Genomic DNA, 18711 nt, shown 5'->3' on the forward strand with positions numbered 1-18711 from the left:
CCAGTATAAATAAGATGTACAGCTCCAACGCCGTTGGAGGGGCCGGAGCTTTCTCAGAGCGGGACCAGAGGCGTTTTGGTGCCTTTCTCTGCTTACAGCAGCCATCTACAGCATACACTCAGCGCTTCCTGCCTCACAGACACGCTGGAAACTGGTACAGGGTGTAGAAAAGGGGGAGAGCCGCTTGTGTACACTATCCTGAGCCTATTTAGAACTGCATTTGTTAGTGTTTACTGTGATCTACAGAGCTGACAGCCTCACTGGGGCTGTGCAGCTTCAGGCTGTGCTGGGGTCCTCTCTCTGTGTCTCCTCTCACATACAGTAGGGCACGCATGCATTGTAACTGTGTGTATGTGTGTGATAGCCCACTAGTATTAAGTATGCAAGATCTGCAGTCACTGTGTATAGTACATCACCCTTACCTTGCCCCGGCTGGTCATGGGTTCAGGCACAGTTACCAGAGGGTCCCCTGAAGAATCAGGTCTTTAACTACAAGTACATTGTGGGTGTGGACTACAGGTGTCGGTGCAGCGCATAAAGAATTGGGCGCCAGCCCATCTCAGATAAACAGCATAAAGTTTATTCAAACATCAAACAGGGAGATTGCAGGGATAACTTGTGAACACTCCTCCAGCACAAAGCATAAGTTACAGTGGATCACACATCAGGGCACCTCCTCCAGCGCATCGCTTAGTCGCAGCGGCATATATATGGCGAACATCAGTACGTACCAGGGCATTCTGTGAACAGTAGTGCTACACATCAGGTTGCCGTCTCTCTCTCTCTCTTACTTAGCGAGGATTCTTTTCCTTGGGGGCGCTTACTCACGCCGCGTGGCTTTCCGACCACTTCACCCAGATACCTCTCGAGATACTTTTCCATGGGGGCGCTTACTCACGCCGCGTGGCTTCCGACCACTTCACCCAGATACCTCTTAAGACTCACACCATTAGCACACTTTTCTCCTGGCATCACCCTTTCGCTGGATTCTGCATACTGCTGCTCTTACACTGCGATGTCTCCCTCTGTCATCAAGTGCTTTGCTGTGGCTGGCATCACTCCCCACCTAAACATGTGGGGAGCCCTCACTGGGGCTACATCTTTCTGGCTAAATCCACCTCACTGTCTGCTCACTCTCCTCACTGACTGTCCTCCTCCTAGGCTGCTGCAGGACAACCTTTTTATAACCCTGCATTCCCAGGTACACATTCTATCTGGGATTTCCCGCTCTGTGTTTCCCGCTCTCAGTTTCCCGCTCTGAGTCTGCAAATGAGTGAGTCATGCCCTTTGCATTTTGCAGACTAATCTGTATAGCTATGAGCTGTGCTGTTAACTCCTTCTGTGCTGCAAGCCGTAGGCTGCTGGCACAGTGCTATGCAACTCCAGCAAACATTTTACTTTTATTAAAGTCATGCTGGCACCTGTAGTGCCACAGTTGATTTGGGCTGCAGTTTCAGGGTATCACATGTGTATGTCTTTGTACTTACTGTGAAAATAGGTAAGCACAAGCTGTGCAGTATCTGTCACACCAGATTCTCTCCATTATCTAATGACTCTGTTTCCTGTAAGCAATGCAGTCAATCTTCACAAATTAGTTAAGAGGTTGGGGTAGAGGGTCCAGAGCCTCACTGGTTAGGGTCTCTTAAAACCTTCATGTCAGATATGTCATCCCAGCTCACTGCTAATGTGCAGAAAACTCAGCTACTACAACAAGCTGTTACAGATTTAGCTGCTAGGGCTGAAGTCCCCCCCCTCTCATGCAGGTCCCCAGAAGCGTGGTCTACCTGCGCTGCTCTCTGATACAGATGATGATATACAGGATGATGGGGATGACCTGGATCCCGTTAGTGGATTCTGCTCAGGGTATTGAACCCCTCATTTTGGCTATAAGGGATGTACTAAAGCTCCCTCTAGAGGACACTGCCTCGCAGCAGTCGTTTTTCTTTGTACAAAACAAGCCTAATGTCACTGTCCCTGATTCTCCAGAGTTAGATGACTTATTCAAACAGGCCTGGAAAAATCCAGCCAAAAAATTCCAAGTGTCAAAAAAGTTTTCGCGCACTTTCCCATTTGCTCCTGAAGGTAGAAAATTTTGTGAGGAACCCCCTGGCATGGATGTCTCAGTCTCTCGCCTGTCTAAGAAGGCGGTGCTACCTGTCCCGGGCTCCTTTACCACAAAGGATCCTGGGGATCGGAAAATAAAGACTACCCTAAAGTCTATACACACTGCAGCCGGCCTCTCACAAAGACCGGTTATTGCGGGTTGCTGGATGACCCATGCTATTCATTCTTGGGCCATTCAAATTCAGGGGTATATGTATGATGAACAGCAAAGAAGAAGAAAAAAGAGGAAGAACATGTGACATATAACTAGAATACACAAGTAAGGATTTGAATATGATAGTAATGCTAGGCGAGTGTCGAGTTGAACAGTTTGATTGCTTGGGGAAAGAAGCTGTTCCTGTGTCTAGCAGTTCGCGCTAGTTGCGAGCAGTACCGTCTGCCAGACGGTAGCAGACGGAACATATCATGAGCGGGATGAGAATGGTCATCAATAATCCTCCCCGCCCTCTTCATTACCCTTGCCCGATAGACATCCTCGTTTGCCGGAAGATTTGTTCCTATGATTTTTTCAGCAAACCTTACAACCCGTTGTAGTCTATTTTTGTCGTGAATTGAGGCACTTACCAGCTTTGGAGGATATGGAGGTTACGCTGCAACAGGCTATCCGAAAGTTGGTCCAAACCCACATCATTGTTCCAGTACCACTACCGCAACACGGCAAGGGGTTTTACTCAAACCTGTTTGTGGTGCCGAAACCGGACGGTTCGGTCAGGCCCATTTTGAATCTGAAAACCTTGAACTCTTATTTGAAGGTGTTCAAGTTCAAAATGGAATCCCTGAGAGCAGTGATTGCGGGCCTGGACGTACGGGAATTTATGGTCTCCTTGGATATCAAGGACGCCTATTTCCATATTTCGATTTGGCCGCCTCATCAGGCGTACTTGCATTTTGCCCTGCTGGATGATCACTTCCAATTCCAAGCTTTGCTCTTCGGCTTATCTACAGCCCGAGGGTATTCACAAAGGTGATGGTGGAGATGATGTTTCAACTCCGGGTCCAGGGGGACAATGTGGTCCCTTATCTGGACGATCTCCTGATAAAAGCAAGATCCAGGGAACTTTTGTTGCTCCATATGGACCACACCATCCATCTTCTGTCAGAACACGGGTGGATCCTCAACTTACAGAAGTCCCACCTGGAGCCAACTCAAAGGCTCCAGTTCCTGGGGATGTTGCTGGACACTCTGGCCCAGAAGGTGTTTCTACCAGAGGACAAGGTAAAGACACTTCTGGAAATGGTCCGCATGGTGCTCCGAACTATTCGAGTGTCCAAACATCTTTGCATAAGATTGTTGGGAAAGATGGTCACCTCATACAAGGCTATCCAGTATGGGAGGTATCATGGCGATCCAGTGTGGGAGGTATCATGCCAGAACTTTTCAGTTGGATCTCCTGAGCAAGTGGTCCGGCTCACATCTGCAGATGCACCGGATGATTCGGCTGTCACCTCAGGCCAGGATTTCCCTCCTGTGGTGGCTACAGTTCTCCAATCTCCTGGAAGGCCTGAGTGTCAGGATTCCGGATTGCACCCTCCTCATGATGGATGCAAGTCTACAGGGATGGGGAGCTGTCACCCTAGGGGCGCAGTTCCAGGGCAGGTGGTCTGCCCATGAGGCACTCCTTCCAATCAACATTCCGGAACTTTGGGCGATCTACAACACTCTGCTTCAGGCCTCTCCTCTGCTCAAGGATCATGTGATCTGGGTACAGTCGGACAACACCACAGCAGTGGCGTATATCAATCGACAAGGACGGACAAAAAGCAGAGCCTGCATGCGAGAGGTGTCAAAGATACTCCTCTGGGCAGAAAGAAATGCAAGAGCCATGCCAGCAATCTTCATTCCGGGTGTGGACAACTGGGAGGCGGACTTCCTGAGTCGTCACAATCTCCACCCGGGGGATTGGGGACTCCACCATCTGGTGTTCCAGCAGATCATCAACTGGTGGGGTTGCCCACAGATAGACATGATGGCTTCTTATCTTAACAAGAAACTTCCCTGGTATTGCTCGCGGACCAGGGACCCTCAGGCGAGGGCAGTGGACGCACTGGTGTCGCCTTGGCCGTACCGGCTGGTCTCCTTGTTTCCTCTGATCCTGTTGATCCCAAGGATGATAAAGCGGATTAGGAATCACAGTGTTCAGGCAGTTCTAATTGCCCCGGATTAGCCTTGGAGGGCATGGTATGCGGATCTTCTGGACATGTCCGTCGAAGACCCTTGGCCTCTACCACTCAGAAGAGATCTTCTTCAACAAGGACCATTCATCTACCCAGACTTATGGTGACTTCATTTGATGGCATGGAGTTTGAACGGAACATCCTAGCTCCCAAGGGCCTTTCCAAGAAGGTTATTGCAACCATGGTTCAGGCCAGGAAACCTGTGACGTCAAAACACTATCATCATATCTGGAGGAGGTATGTCTCTTGGTGCGAGGAATGCACGTATCCGCCTGCAGAGTTTCACTTGGGACGTTTCCTCAGTTTTCTGCAGGCTGGTGTGGATAAGGGCTTACGTCTGGGTTCCATTAAGATCCAGATTTTAGCTCTCTCCATTTTCTTTCAGAAGAAATTGGCAGTGTTGCCAGAAGTTCAAACCTTCTTGCAAGGGGTACTCCACATACAACCTACCTTTGTGCCACCTACGGCACCCTGGGATTTGGATGTAGTGTTGACTTTTCTACAGTCCTCCTGGTTTGAACCTCTGATGACGGCAGAAGACAAGTACCTCACGTGGAAGACGGTGATGTTACTGGCCTATGTCGACATACAGATGGAGCCGCGCTCATCTGAGGCGTCTCCATCGCAAACGAACACTCCTGACGTGACTAGGCGATCTGTCCGCCTAGTCACGGCGGGAGCGCACAGAGACGCTCCCGTTCAGATCGTCTCTGTCCGCGCGTGCGGACGGAGATGCTCTCCATTCTATGTACGCCGAGTCCTAGGCGCACCTAGGCACAGACGGAGCCACGACTAGCGTGGCTCCATCTGTACACAACAATAAAACAATGAAAAACTTGTGTCGACTTTTTGACCTGTCAACATTTTAAATGTAGGTATTTTGACCTTGTCGGTACTGTCAATTGTTGTCAATCGTTGTTGGGATTTTGGCCGCAGGGATTTTGATTGTAGGTATTTCATACTGATCCCGCAAATACAGTAGAATACACTTAGAGGGCCAAACTAAAAAAAAAACAACAAAAAAACAACTTCCAATGTAGTAAGCTAATATATAACAAGTAGTATATAGTAAGTAATACTATATACTAATACTACAGTATGTAAAGCATCCAAAAGACAGTTGCCTAATAAAATATCACCTGGATCTAAGTATAAAAAAGCAAAGCAAAGCTATAGTTTGCAAGCTACCACTAATCCAAACCACGTCACAGCTTCTCTGCTAGGTTAGTCCTTATAATATTATAATTGTTAAATATTACAAATTTCCGCAGCACCATAAAAAGTAAAGGTACAAAAAAAGGGTCTAAAGAAGACAACAAAGTAACATGATTACATAAATATAAGTCTAGGCATAGCTATAAAGGGGGGGGGGGGGGGGAGTGAAACAGGAGGAGAGAGGGCCCTGCTTTCAAGAGCTTACATTCTAAAAGGGAGCGGGAAGTAGTGGGGGGAATAGGGGAGAAACAATGGGTAAGAGATGGAGGAGAGAAGACCAGATCAGGCAGGGTAGGGGTGTTTAATAGTAACAATAACCACATAGGTTTCATAATTTAATGAGAGTACCCAACATTGTTGTCATGTCTTTGAACAAAGAGAGGGAATGTAGTCAAAGGGTCGACAACAACAATGTCAACATCATAGTGTCAACAGTTATGATGTTAACATTGTGAAAATGTCAACTGGCAACGTGTAGACATTGTCAGACTGCAACAGGTGAAACTGACATTGTGGGCGGGAGTGTTTAGGTTAGGCACTAGGGGAGATTAGGGTTAGGCTGCAGGGGGAGGGGTAGTTTGGGTTAGGCACTAGGGGGAGATTAGGGTTAGGCTGAGGGGGAGGGGTGCTTTTGTTTAGGCACTAGGGGGAGAAAAGGGTTAGGCTGTAGGGGAGGGGTGGTTTGAGTTAGGCACTAGGGGGAAATTAGGGTTAGGCTACAGGGGGTGGGGTGCTTTGGTTTAGGCACTAGGGGGAGACTGGGGTTAGGCTACAGGGGGTGGGGTGCTTTGATTTAGGCACTAGGGGGAGATAAAGGTTAGGCTGTAGGGGAGGGGTGGTTTGTGTTAGGCACTAGAAGGAGATTAGGGTTAGGCTGTAGGAGTAGGGGTGCTTTGGTTTAGGCACCAGGGGGAGACTAGGGTTAGGCTGCAGGGGGACGGGTGGTTTGGGTTAAGTACTAGGTGAAGATTAGGGTTAGGCTGTAGGGGAGGGGTGGTTTAGGTTAGGCACTAGGGGAGATTAGGGTTAGGCTGTAGGGGAGGGGTGGTTTGGGTTAGGCGCTAGGGGGAGATTAGGATTAGGCTACAGGGGGTGGGGTGCTTTGATTTAGGCACTAGGGGGAGACTAGGGTTAGGCTACAGGGGGTGGGGTGCTTTGGTTTAGGCACTAGGGGGAGATAAAGGTTAGGCTGGAGGGGAGGGGTGGATTGGGTTAGGCACTAGGGGGAGACTAGGGTTAGGCTGCAGGAGTAGGGATGCTTTGGGTTAGGCACTAGGGGGAGATTAGGGTTAGTCTGTAGGGGAGGGGTGGTTTGGGTTAGGCACTAGGGGGAGATTAGGGATAGGCTGTAGGGGGAGGGGTGGTTTGGGTTTGGCACTAAGGGGGGATTAGGGTTAGGCTGTAGGGGGAGGGGTGGTTTGGATTAGGCACTAGGGGGAGATAAGGGATAGGCTGTAGGGGTAGGGGTGCTTTGGTTTAGGCACTAGGGGGAGACTAGGGTTAGGCTGCAGGAGTAGGGATGCTTTGGGTTGGGCACTAGGGGGAGATTAGGATGCAGGGGGAGAGGTGCTTTGGTTTAGGCACTAGGGGAGACTAGGGTTAGGCTGCAGGAGTAGGGATGCTTTGGGTTGGGCACTAGGGAGAGATTAGGGTTAGGATGCAGGGGGAGGGGTGCTTTGGGTCAGGCACTAGAGGAATGGATAGGGATTAGGGTGAGGAATAGCAGAGAAGTATTTACCCAAACACCAGAAGATCATAAGCCTGGCCCGCAAGTGGTGGTCACATGACCGTCGGGATCCAGAAGCTGACGTTGCAGCCGTTGGGAGCAGGTAAGTCATTGCTGGGTTGCCAGGGATATGTCGACACTCCAACATGTCAACGTTTCATCCCTGTCTACATAATGAATGTCGACAGGGTCAATGTTGACATTCTGAACATATCAACATTTTCATGTCAACATGAATGTTGGCATTATAACTGCTGACATATCATACACAGACCCAAAGAGAGTAGTCCCATTGGTTTCATTACTGGATGAGAGTAACCACATTGCTGTCATACCCCTACACAACAGAAGTAAGCACTATGGTTAGCGCACTGCAATAACAGTATAAACGGGACCCACACAGTGTATACTTCTAATCATATATCACCTTGCCTGTTTATGAGTGCATTACCTGACACTAGTGTCGCCGCCCTGGTGAAGCCGTTCTAAACGTAACTAGTGTGTTTTCCATTACAGAGTCCCGGGTGATTGGAGGAGCAGGAGGCTATTGGGCCATAGTGATAATCTTTGCCATATGCCTCGTAGCGGTTGGAGCTTTCATCCTTTATAAGTTCAAAAGGCAAGTTCTATCCAATCATTTATACAGTGGGGATTAATACAGAGGTAACGGAGTTTGCATACACAGCAAATAGATACTTTTTCTTATTACCTTACGGATGGTGAAGATGAAGTGAGATGGTGAAGTGTTCCGATGCGGTGATTTAATACATGTGTTGACTTAGCTCAGTGTGAACCTCTCTTGTATCAACAGTGCTTAGAATGAGTTACCCCGCTGGTAGCCTTCCGTGTTATTACATCAGTCCACCTCGTACTACTGGAGCCACCGTAGAGACAGTGGGCCTAATTCAGATCTGATCGCTGCTGTGTGTTTTCGCACAGCAGCAATCAGGTCTGAACTGCGCATGCGCCGGCGCCGCAGTGCGCCGGCGCATGCCAGACAGCCAACGGCTGTCTCAGCCCTGCGATCACCTCTGCCGCCTGATTGATAGGCAGAGGCGGTCCCTGGGCAGGAGTGGGCCGCCGTTTAGGGGGCGCTGTCCGGGCAACGCAGGCGTGCCCGGACCGTTGGGTGGGCGGGCCGTGGCGGCTGCGTTACGTCACACACAACCACTACGACCCTCACAGCGACAGGTTGCTCCTTGCCAGCGCGCAGGAGCTGCACTGGTGGGGAGCTACTCTACAAGTAAGCATTGCCGCTGTGCGATGCTTTTGTACTTGTGCGACGAGGCAGTGCCTGACATGTGGGGCAGACTAGCCCTGTTCTGGGCGTCCCCCCGCATGTCAGGGAAGCTGCTTGTAGATGTGCTACATTTAGCACATCTACGATCAGGTCTGACTCACCCCCTATGTACATTTCTGCAGAGATATACTCTCATCTCATTCAGCACTGAGCGAACACTGGCGAGGATAGAGAAAATAACGTTAACATTAGTGATGTCTATAAATAATGAATGGAATTAACAGAAAAGTACAAATATGCGGAGCCCTCCTGGCAATACACCGTCCCCATTAATCATAATACATCGCAGCACATTCACAGGTGAAATTAAATATGGCGTACCAGCAGTTTGTCACAGTGGATCTCTCACGATGATGGGGAAACCATCGTGTTCTGCTAATAGGGATTTACATGCAGGAAAATGAACAACAACGTTTGCAAATCATCTTACGCCTACAATGAGGCAACATATGACAGCTGTCCCAGGCCTGGTTTGAAGGCTGCAGTAAAATTAAGGGAAAGAATTAGGGAATGCTAATTACTGGCATTTATCATGTAGCGCTAATCATTATTACAGTGTTTGGCTTTCAGTGCGTATATAAACCATATGCAAATGGTGGATTGTATGCATTGTGAGAGCACATTATACAGGGTGAAATTCCTGGGGAGGCTTTATGCAGTGACTGTCCCCACTCCCACCTCTACCAGAGGCACTGACCTAACCTCGCTCCATTAGACTCTCCCCGACCTTGCAAAGCTTCAAACGGGTACTGAAAACCCACCTAGTATTTATCAAAGCATACCCTCCCGATGCATAACCTAGTCCTGAGGCTGCTCCTCCATCCCCCTGCCCCATGCCTTGAACATCTCCATGCTTTGCCTGCATACTGCCATCAGGCTTCCTCCTGCCTGCTTGCACCTCGTGTCATCTGTCTATCGCCCCTCCCCACTAGATTGTTAGCTCTTCAGAGCAGGGCTCTCTTGTTGTCTAAGCCGTCTTCTCGACACATTTCACTCAGCGACCATCATTACCCGCTTTTTCTTCTGCTGGTAAAGGCTCATCTCTATCTATGGCCGCCAGCCCCAAGTAGTACAATGATTACTCCCTCACTACTTACATCTTAGCTGTATTATGTCTTGAGAATTGTGGTGCTCTTTGTTACCTGTACTCTATTTTTGTTATTTATTTACTGTTATGCTAAGTTTGGTCTCCCTGTACTGTCCTTTCTACGGCGCTGCGAAACAATTGTGTCGCCCTATAAATAAAATGTAATAATAATAATAATAATCTGCTCGCATTGTGCCCCCAGACTTGATGTTTTCCTAAGTTGGGTGGAGGTGGGGGCGGCACACTCCCCTCCTGGGACTGGGCAGGGCCGGCAACAGAAATCTTGGGGCCTAGTACAGTGATATTTCCGGAGAACCCTCAGATTATATATACATTAATTAAAATATATATATATATATATGTATATATATATTAAAGCGCAACGGAATTTGCTGTGCTATGTTAGAAACTGAAATTAATAAATATATATATTTATTTATACACACATATAAATCTGTATTTTTCTCCTTCTCTCCCACAAACACCACAGTCTGTATCTTGCTCTCTCCTTCCTCCCACACACCCCACAGTCTGTCTCTCCCCAATGACTCCATGCTGCATTCCCAGCTCCCCCACCCAATCCCAAACCCTAAGTGGCATGTCCTTGGGGCCCCTCCTATCCTTGGGGCCCGGTACTGGTGTCCCCTTTGACCCCTCCTGTCTCCGGCCCTGGGTAGGGGTGGCACACACTACCCTCCTGGGACTGGGTAGGGGTGGCACACACTTACTTCCTGGGACTGGGTAGGGGTATCACACACCTCCCTCCTGGGACTGGGTAGGGGTGGCACACACCTCCCTCCTGGGACTGGGTAGGGGTGGCACACACACGCCCCTCTTGGGACTGGAAGTGTTACCCTTGGCATGACATCACAGCAGAGTGCCATGCTCTCTGCATAACACTGAAGCAGGGAAGCTGAGAAAGAGAGGGCAGGGGCGGTCTGGTTACCTGGGCCTGGACCAGCTGCTATGGGTGGGCCAAGGACGCATAGTATTTTTCTTTTCTTAGATGGGTCATGGCCACACATCCCAATACCCAGGCCCTACATGTAAGGAGCGGACAGCCAATTCTCTTTCATGTTAACAGCCGGCGCTCCATGTAAGGGCACTGCTGGGGCATAAAAAGCACTGGGTGATTGATATTATGTCACTCATTCAGTAATTTAGGTGCCCTGACTATTGGCCCTCTCAGTAAAAACCCCTGTGAATGAATAGATATTAACATATTTTATTACTATGAATAGGAGGTATTTGGGTCCAGTATAGTGCAGGCTTTGGTGGCTGCAAATGAGCTTTCACTCTCCAGTGTCATATAGTTCTACATGATTCAACCCCCCTGGTGTGACCAGCTACACCGATACCTGATCCCTGAACCTGGCGAGGAGCATTGGCAGCTACCATACAGCACTGGTGAGTGTCACATTTACTAAGGGTTGTTTCTGTGCCACAGGAAAATGCCAGGCAGGTTGGTCTATGCGCAGATGCACAATGAGAAGGAGCAGGAGATGACGAGTCCTGTAAATCACAATGAGGACACGCAGAACATCATCCAGGGAGAAGAGTTTATTGACGACGACATGGACACGCAAACATTAGGACATGGGAGAGGTAACTGAGAACGTAGGCCTGTTCTCCACCCAATGATATTGTGTTATTCATATGTGATGGGAAATAATTGCGGAGCAATAGGGAAACATGACATTTTGCTTGAAAAGGGCTATTTGTGTTCTAATGGGTCTAGTATTATAATGTCGATGTGCATCAGGTCAGTGTCAACATGGTCAGAATGTCGACATGCCTAGTATTTTGACAGTAGCTATGTCAACATTCATCATATCTACACAGATGACATATCGACATGATAGAATGTCGACCTAACATTCCTGGTAGCCCACCGGTCACTTACCTGGTCCTAGCGGCTGCAGCAGCTTCAGCATCTTCTTTCAGGTCTCGACGGTCATGTGACATGCAGTTCTGCCGCAGGCATCTGATAAGATGTGTTCCGGTAATTATTCTGGCCCTATGCCTAATCCCTACCACCTCTGGTTTTGCCTTGTAAATGCCTGCCGCTTTAAAAATATGGGCGTTCCCTGCCGAAATCAGGCAACTCGCACCGTATTACCCAAAGCATCTAAAATAAAAAATGCAGTGTAAATTCTTGTATATTGCATTGTATAAAACAAACTGAATACAAAACGATGTCCAAAAGTGACACTATTTGGGTAGATTTTAGAACTGTTAACATATGTTATACATTTTTAATGTGCTAAACTTACAATGGAGTCATTTAATACAAAATAAAAACTTAAATTGTATTATTAAATTACATACATTACAATGATGATATAAAAATTGTCAACATAACTTATAAATTACTTTACTATTGTCATCAGTATTACTTATATTTTAATAACTTTAAGAATATTATTTCCCTACACTAAGCTAATATTTGTATATAATAATAATAATAATAATAATCATAATAATGTTTAATTAAGTATAATATTGTAGATGACTATATAATATTATCTGCAATTGTTTATCAACAATAAATACAGTCCATCGAAAACATTAACAATTATTAACTATTAGCTTTAAAATAATCTGATATACTGATAACGGTGCTTTCATTATTTAAACCATAAAAAATATTTTCCTTACAACTTGATTAGGAATACACATAGGGGCAGATTTAATTAAGCACTGAGGGGCAGATGTATTAACTTGGAGACGGCATAAGGAAGTGATAAACCAGTGATATGTGCAAGGTGATAAAGACACCAGCCAATCAGCTCCCATATGTAAATGAACAGTTAGGATCTGATTGGCTGGTGCCTTTAACACCTTGCACATATCACTGGTTTATCACTTCCTTATGCCTTCTCCAGGTTAATACATCTGCCCCAAAGTCCTGTAGGAGCCTCTCTCACTTCTGGGTAGAAACATTGGGCCTAATTCAGACCTGATCGCTGGGCAGTGATTTTTGCTGTCCTGCGATCAGATAGTCGCCGCCTACATGGGGAGGGTTGGCGAGTGTGTGATCGCATGTATAGCAGAGCTGCACAAACTGATTTTGTGCAGTCTCTGCGCAGCCCAGGTCTCACTCAGCCGCTGCGATCACTTCAGCCTGTCCAGGACCGGATTTGACATCAGACATCCTCCCTAAAACGCTTGGACACGCCTGCGATTCTCCAGACACCCCTGAAAACTGTCAGTTGCCACCCACAAACGCCCTCTTCCTGTCAATATCCTTGTGATCGCCCGTGCAATTGTTTTTTTCCGCACCATCCAGACGCTATGCACCAATGCCCGGTGCAGTCGTCCGACGTGCCTGCGCATTGTGGTGCATGCGCGGTTCGGACCTGATCTCAGGCTGTGAGAAAACGCACAACGATCAGGTCTGAATTACCCCCATTGCCATAAACAGCAAAGGATCTCACAATTAATTGAATCTGCACCTCAGTACATACAGTATCTCCAAAATAAGTATAGATGACCATGTTTTCTATTAATTAAATGTTAACAAAGATTAGACATATATATCATATTATTTCTACAGTATGTTACTTGAAGAATGCCTAATATATTAAGTGCATAATATAATTAAAATTGAAAAAAATTCTCCAAAATAGATATTTGTGTAAAAATAAAAATTAACAAAATTAAAAAAAACAAAAACTACAGGTGTAAATCTTGTTTTATTTATTTGCCTTATGCCTCAGTAGCGGCACTAGTTCCTAGTGAATTTATAGGCTTCATTCTCATGAGTATTGGTTTTCAATGCCAACATGGCTGCCTCTACACTCTATTAGTGATCTGCTACATGATTACTAAAACTAATAAACCTTCTATGTTAAAAGATGAAATAGTAAATATATTTTCACTAACAAATAAAAGCGGTATATACTTATAACCGAATGACTTGAGTGCAATAAAGAACAATTTTCAAATTTAAACAAAATAAATTGTATTCTTGGAGAAAAAAAAAAACTTGCCAAATTCAAATGGCTTTTATGCAATATCGTGGAGTTAATTTCCTGCTATGGGGTATATTCAATTGATGTTGGATCCTTTCCGACGGAAAGGATCTGACATCTCAGTATTCAATGAGCGGCCAAATCCAACAGGATATGGCTCTTCCCGACAATGCCAATCCGACTTATTTTAAAGTCGAATTGACATTGTCAGAAACGGGGCTAATTCCTGTCAGATTTGTCCACGCTTCCGACAAAACACGTGGATCCGCGGCTATTCCGACAAGACGGAATTGCTGACCTGTTGGAAAAACGGCAGTGGTATTGAATAGGTCGGAACAGTTTCTGACCTTAAAACGTTGGAAACTGCCATCTTTCCGACAAGACGGCAGTTCCGACTGTAATTGAATACCCCCCTATGTTGGATTGTACTCAGGATAGAACAACTATCAGCGAATGTTATCATATATTTGTTGGTAGGTCACATGTGAAATTACGATAATGAAACTTGGAAAAAAAAAATGTAGGATGATTAACAAGGTCACACATGCTGAAATATTACCCGTGCATCAAGATGTTTTATGTTCCGTGTACACCAAGGATGGCCTGTTTGACACTCAGGGAGTTTTGAGATGATCACTTGGTGTAAATAGTGAATCCAACATGGCTGGTGGTGGCATCATTTTAAATTGAAATGAACTGAAAGGACATAGACCAAATGGGCTAATTGTCTCCTGTTCTGGATTTGTTTTTCCTGTAGGAAATATTTTGTGCTTCATGTCATTATGTGAGAATTCCTGAGAAGACTTAGGCACACATATAGATTATGCTACCCTATGTGCTCTGTCCTAAAGAAAATCCCTTATGGGTTAGAATTCATTATTTCATGATGCATAGGGCAGAAGCCGATCATAATTGATTTAATTTAATCCACTATGGCTTGTACATACTTACTACTAAAGCAACCTGGTGACAATTATGTGTACTCACTTTGGGGATGGTTCTGAGACAGATGTCGCTGAGGGAACGGACGCATTTAGCAACTTTGTCCCATCTGCACGTGTCTCATAATCGGAAAACATGGTCTGCGCATGTGATGTCCGATGCATCGGAGGTTGGAAGTAGATCCGTCTGTGCTGCATCTTGAGCAGACAGACTCTAAGGTTAATTAGGCATTTCTGGGCATCGATTATGAAGACGCTCGTGATGGGAGAGTCATTTAGGTGTTAGGACACAGCATAGCATATTTTAATCCATAAACTGCTCGTCATGCGCAAATTAGGAAGCGACTGTGTCCAGCTGAGAACCAGCCACCATGGTAAGAACTTGACCTTGCATGATACAGGCACCTAATCATAAATCGCAGGGTAAATCTCTTTTATGATGTCATGCGCCTAATTTTGCATAATTTCACCTAGTGTTATGGAGAACAGGATAAGACAGTGACAGCAGGTTCTTGTACACTGAATATTTATAAGAGGACTTTGCAAATTATAAATGCTTACTAGAGAGGTTCAAATGAAAGTGTACCCAAATAAAGTACAGTAGTACAAATGAAAGCGGCCTTATGTGAAACAGTGGAGGATAGGCTTCTGGTGATGGTGTCGGTAAATGGTACACAAGTAGCTCCTTGCTTCTGAATCTAAAGTCCTCCTAGCCCAGTCTGTAGCATGGAGGAGGAGTGTTTGTCACCTGGAGGCAAGAGTCAAATCAGGGCAATAGGCTCCCAGAGGACCCTGTGATGAGGGGTTTGGGGAACTAAGCCTGAAGTTCTTTGCATCACTTAGTCAACTAACGCAACAATTTGACCTGAGCCTCCAGACTTCCTGGAGTGTGAAGGCTGGGTGGGCTGGTGGACCTCATTCAGGCCCTGAGATTACAGGTGGTCTAATGGGGGAAATACAGTATGCACAGCATCCAGTGTGTTCTCACCCTCCTGACTCTGTTGATCTTTCTGTCTAATCCCTTCGTACCATTTCCCCTTAGTTCCCAGGTCCCATTCTCTTGAACCTGGATGAATGTGCTGGGAGATTGGTGCCCAGAACCCACAATGCAATTGTAGTATGCACCTACTACATCCAACATTCTCTGTGACACAAGATGTAAAGTGTTTCCTATTGTTGTAGTTTCCCCAGCCATCCACCACCTGGTCCCACTCCAAAATAAAAAAAACAGTTGGGCTTTTGATTGATCAGGGAACCCATGCTCTGCAGCAGCGATTGTCCCACCAATGGGATGGGCAGCAGCCATACCTTTTCAAGGCCTGGCATGCCCCTCTACCAGTGTTGAGGTTTTCATTCTTATTAGTAAATTACAAATAAATTAGACCAGACAAAAAGAAAATGCTGCAATGAATGGAGGTGATAGATAGTGGTAGATTGAACCTTTATATTACACTTTTACTGTTTCCACTAGGGGCATCACACAGAACATCCACCAAACTGCAGAATAAGGTGCAGGTTGATTTTCTGGGGGTGTTTCCATAGATTGGGAAGTTAACTGACACATGAATCACAAATCCCCAGTTATGCGGTTCGTGAAGGACCCCTGGTGACCTTCTGATACTCCATTACCTGTCTTTATGATGTCTCTCATTTATTTCAAAGACCACTGAAACCCTTCCCTCCACACACTGGACTTGCCCTCATACCCAAGAGAGATTATTAGATTCAGCTGTCACATGGGACTCTTATTATCCATGGCTTTCAATGTTTTAGTAGGTTATCGTTACTGTGCCATTGCAATCCACAGCTTGATTTGATTTACTTTTAAAGGACCACTAAACTTTCAAGAAAGTTGCTTTGCATACAAAAGCTAAGAGAAATGCTCAGACTTGTGTAACCAAAGTTTCCATGAACGTCTCAGAAATGAAGACATGGGGCACACACGTTTTACTAGACCTTCCAAAGTTTACAATGGAAAATCATGGCGGACAACTCCTTGTGATTACTTGTCCTGCCTAGTCGGTTTAGTGGCCCTTTAACTTATCTCATGCCATTACAGCGTCCACCGGGATACTCTCAGTTTCACTCATCCTCTATTTCATTTCCCCATATACTTTATTTTGCTTGTTTGTTTGTTTTATTTGCTGCCCAACCTTGGGACTCCTCACACCTTGCAGTTTCTGGGAGAGGCGGAATCTTGAGCAGCTACAAAGTCCCTTTACTGATGCCTGCCAGTATCCAATCGCAGGTCAGTGGCATGTTAGGTGGATGTCTCCTCCCATCCCTGTGTACCCCGAGATTATCTGCACTTTTTCCCACACAAAAGACCAGCCGATGCATCTTGCCACTGTTACATTACTCCACCCATCCCCCTCGAACTGCCCCAGCGTCCATGACCTATCATGGATAAGAGCTCAGCACCTATTAATTTTCTGTATTCTTGTTGTAAAATTGCCCTTTCATTGTTCCAGTGTTTTATGAAAACGAGGAAGATACAGTCGGCAAATGTACTCATGCTTCTCTTTTTTTCCTCTGTGTTCTTAGGTAATCACTCAGGAGTGGTTTTGAGCATCAACGCTAGAGAAATGCACAATTACCTGGTTAGCTGATGTTTACACACAGAGACAAACATTACAGACTCTTCGCTATCTTGTAAGATTTCTCCTGGATAATCCGCCAGACTGGAAACCGGACTCTAGCAGCAATCGGAGAAATTATTTCGAACCCGTCCTGAAGATATAAATGTCTGCTCTCACGGATGAACGTTCCAAGCTAAATGTTTTAAAGACTCGTTTTCATACAACACAGACGGATGTTAAGATTCATATTCGATTGGTAGCAAATTTGTAACCCGAGACACATTTTTGTGTTTTATTCTTACTATGTGTACACCTTATTACCTTTTATCTAGAAGAGAGATTCTTTGGGGGTTGCTTTTTTTTTTTTTGTCCTTTTCGTTCAAGATCCAAGTTTATTTTAGAATAATAACAATTCCATCATTTTAAATTTTTCCGAATTTTCTGTATAAAGGCTTTGTGCTCTTGGGAAGACGAGTGATGTAACAATACTGTATTAATACTTCGGTAATCTCTCCACATTGGGATAAAGTCTGCGCACAATTTCACTATAGCACCTGAGAAGAAGAGATTGCTCTTTCTAATAGGAATCCTGCACCAAAATAGTGAGATGTTTTAAACAGCTGTATAGTACTTGTCAAGGATAACACAGGGCGCTGGGATTTTATTTTTTTTGTATCTTTGGAAAAAGTGAATAAAATGATAAAGTCAATTGTGAGGAATGCATTGCTGTAAATATATCAGAAAGTAGAGAGTTGCTGATTGACAAGTTGCAGCAGTGGTGGGACTTCAACTCTGGTGACTCGAGACAAGACCTTCCCCTATCTCCTCTGTGGCGGAGAAGGGGGCTCGTCCGGGGAGGAGTAAATCATCTGCACCAGGGCTCTCCTCCACACATGGCGCTACACTTGGTGCCTGTAAGCAAATGCTAACATTGCATCAGGAGTTACAGTACACAACTTAGTCACAGAACCTCCTACAAGAGAACAGATTCAGGGAAAAAAATATACTAACACATTTATGAAGGCAGGGGAGTCACTAGGGTTAAAGTCTGAAAAGGGTGTGTGGCCTTTTGACACGCCTCCGTGTTCCACAATTTGGAGGTGTGCCTAGCAATCCCAGAGGTGCTGGGCTGCCCCAGAGACACTCCCCGCACTTCCAGCTTCTTCTCAGTAACAGGAGTTGGGCGCTGTGTTATTATGCAGCGCCCCCTCCCAGCTTGTTGTCACCCTCTTGGATGGTGTCACACAGTGTGGTCTGCCCCGCCCTAGTGACACCACTGGAAGGAAAAGTGGAGTTATTTCCATGCCAACCATCCAGATGTAAAAAAGATAGCTAGTATCTAATTGGTTGCTATGGACAACAACTGAAGTTTTCCTTTTTAAAACTTGCTAAATCTACCCCCCAATGTTTGTTCTGTGGATCTATACCCTATATAGCATTTTCTAAATAATAATGAGGTTTATTTAGATAGCCTTTGGCTCCAAAAGGACTCAAAGCACTTTACATTAAATGAGAAATGTGTGTCTGGAGTAAGCTGAAGTTCAGTTAGTACAACAGATTGTAAAGATTGATCATATTTACAGGATTTAT

General features: G+C 45.7%; 1 protein-coding gene across 4 annotated transcripts in view; it reads left to right on the forward strand.

The window, feature by feature from the left end:
- SORCS2 (sortilin related VPS10 domain containing receptor 2) overlaps nt 1-17830 on the forward strand; it is a 1363792-nt gene extending 1345962 nt beyond the window's left edge. For all 4 annotated transcript variants that reach the window (XM_063923915.1, XM_063923923.1, XM_063923934.1 and 1 more), the window contains 3 exons: nt 7757-7859; nt 11075-11232; nt 17087-17830. In XM_063923915.1, coding sequence (XP_063779985.1) covers nt 7757-7859; nt 11075-11232; nt 17087-17151 — 326 coding nt within the window. In that variant the 3' untranslated portion in view covers nt 17152-17830. The remainder of the gene's footprint in view (nt 1-7756; nt 7860-11074; nt 11233-17086) is intronic.
- The last annotated feature ends 881 nt before the right edge of the window (nt 17831-18711 follow it).

The sequence above is a fragment of the Pseudophryne corroboree genome, chromosome 1 (assembly GCF_028390025.1).
Source record: "Pseudophryne corroboree isolate aPseCor3 chromosome 1, aPseCor3.hap2, whole genome shotgun sequence".
Taxonomy (NCBI): Eukaryota; Metazoa; Chordata; class Amphibia; order Anura; family Myobatrachidae; genus Pseudophryne; species Pseudophryne corroboree.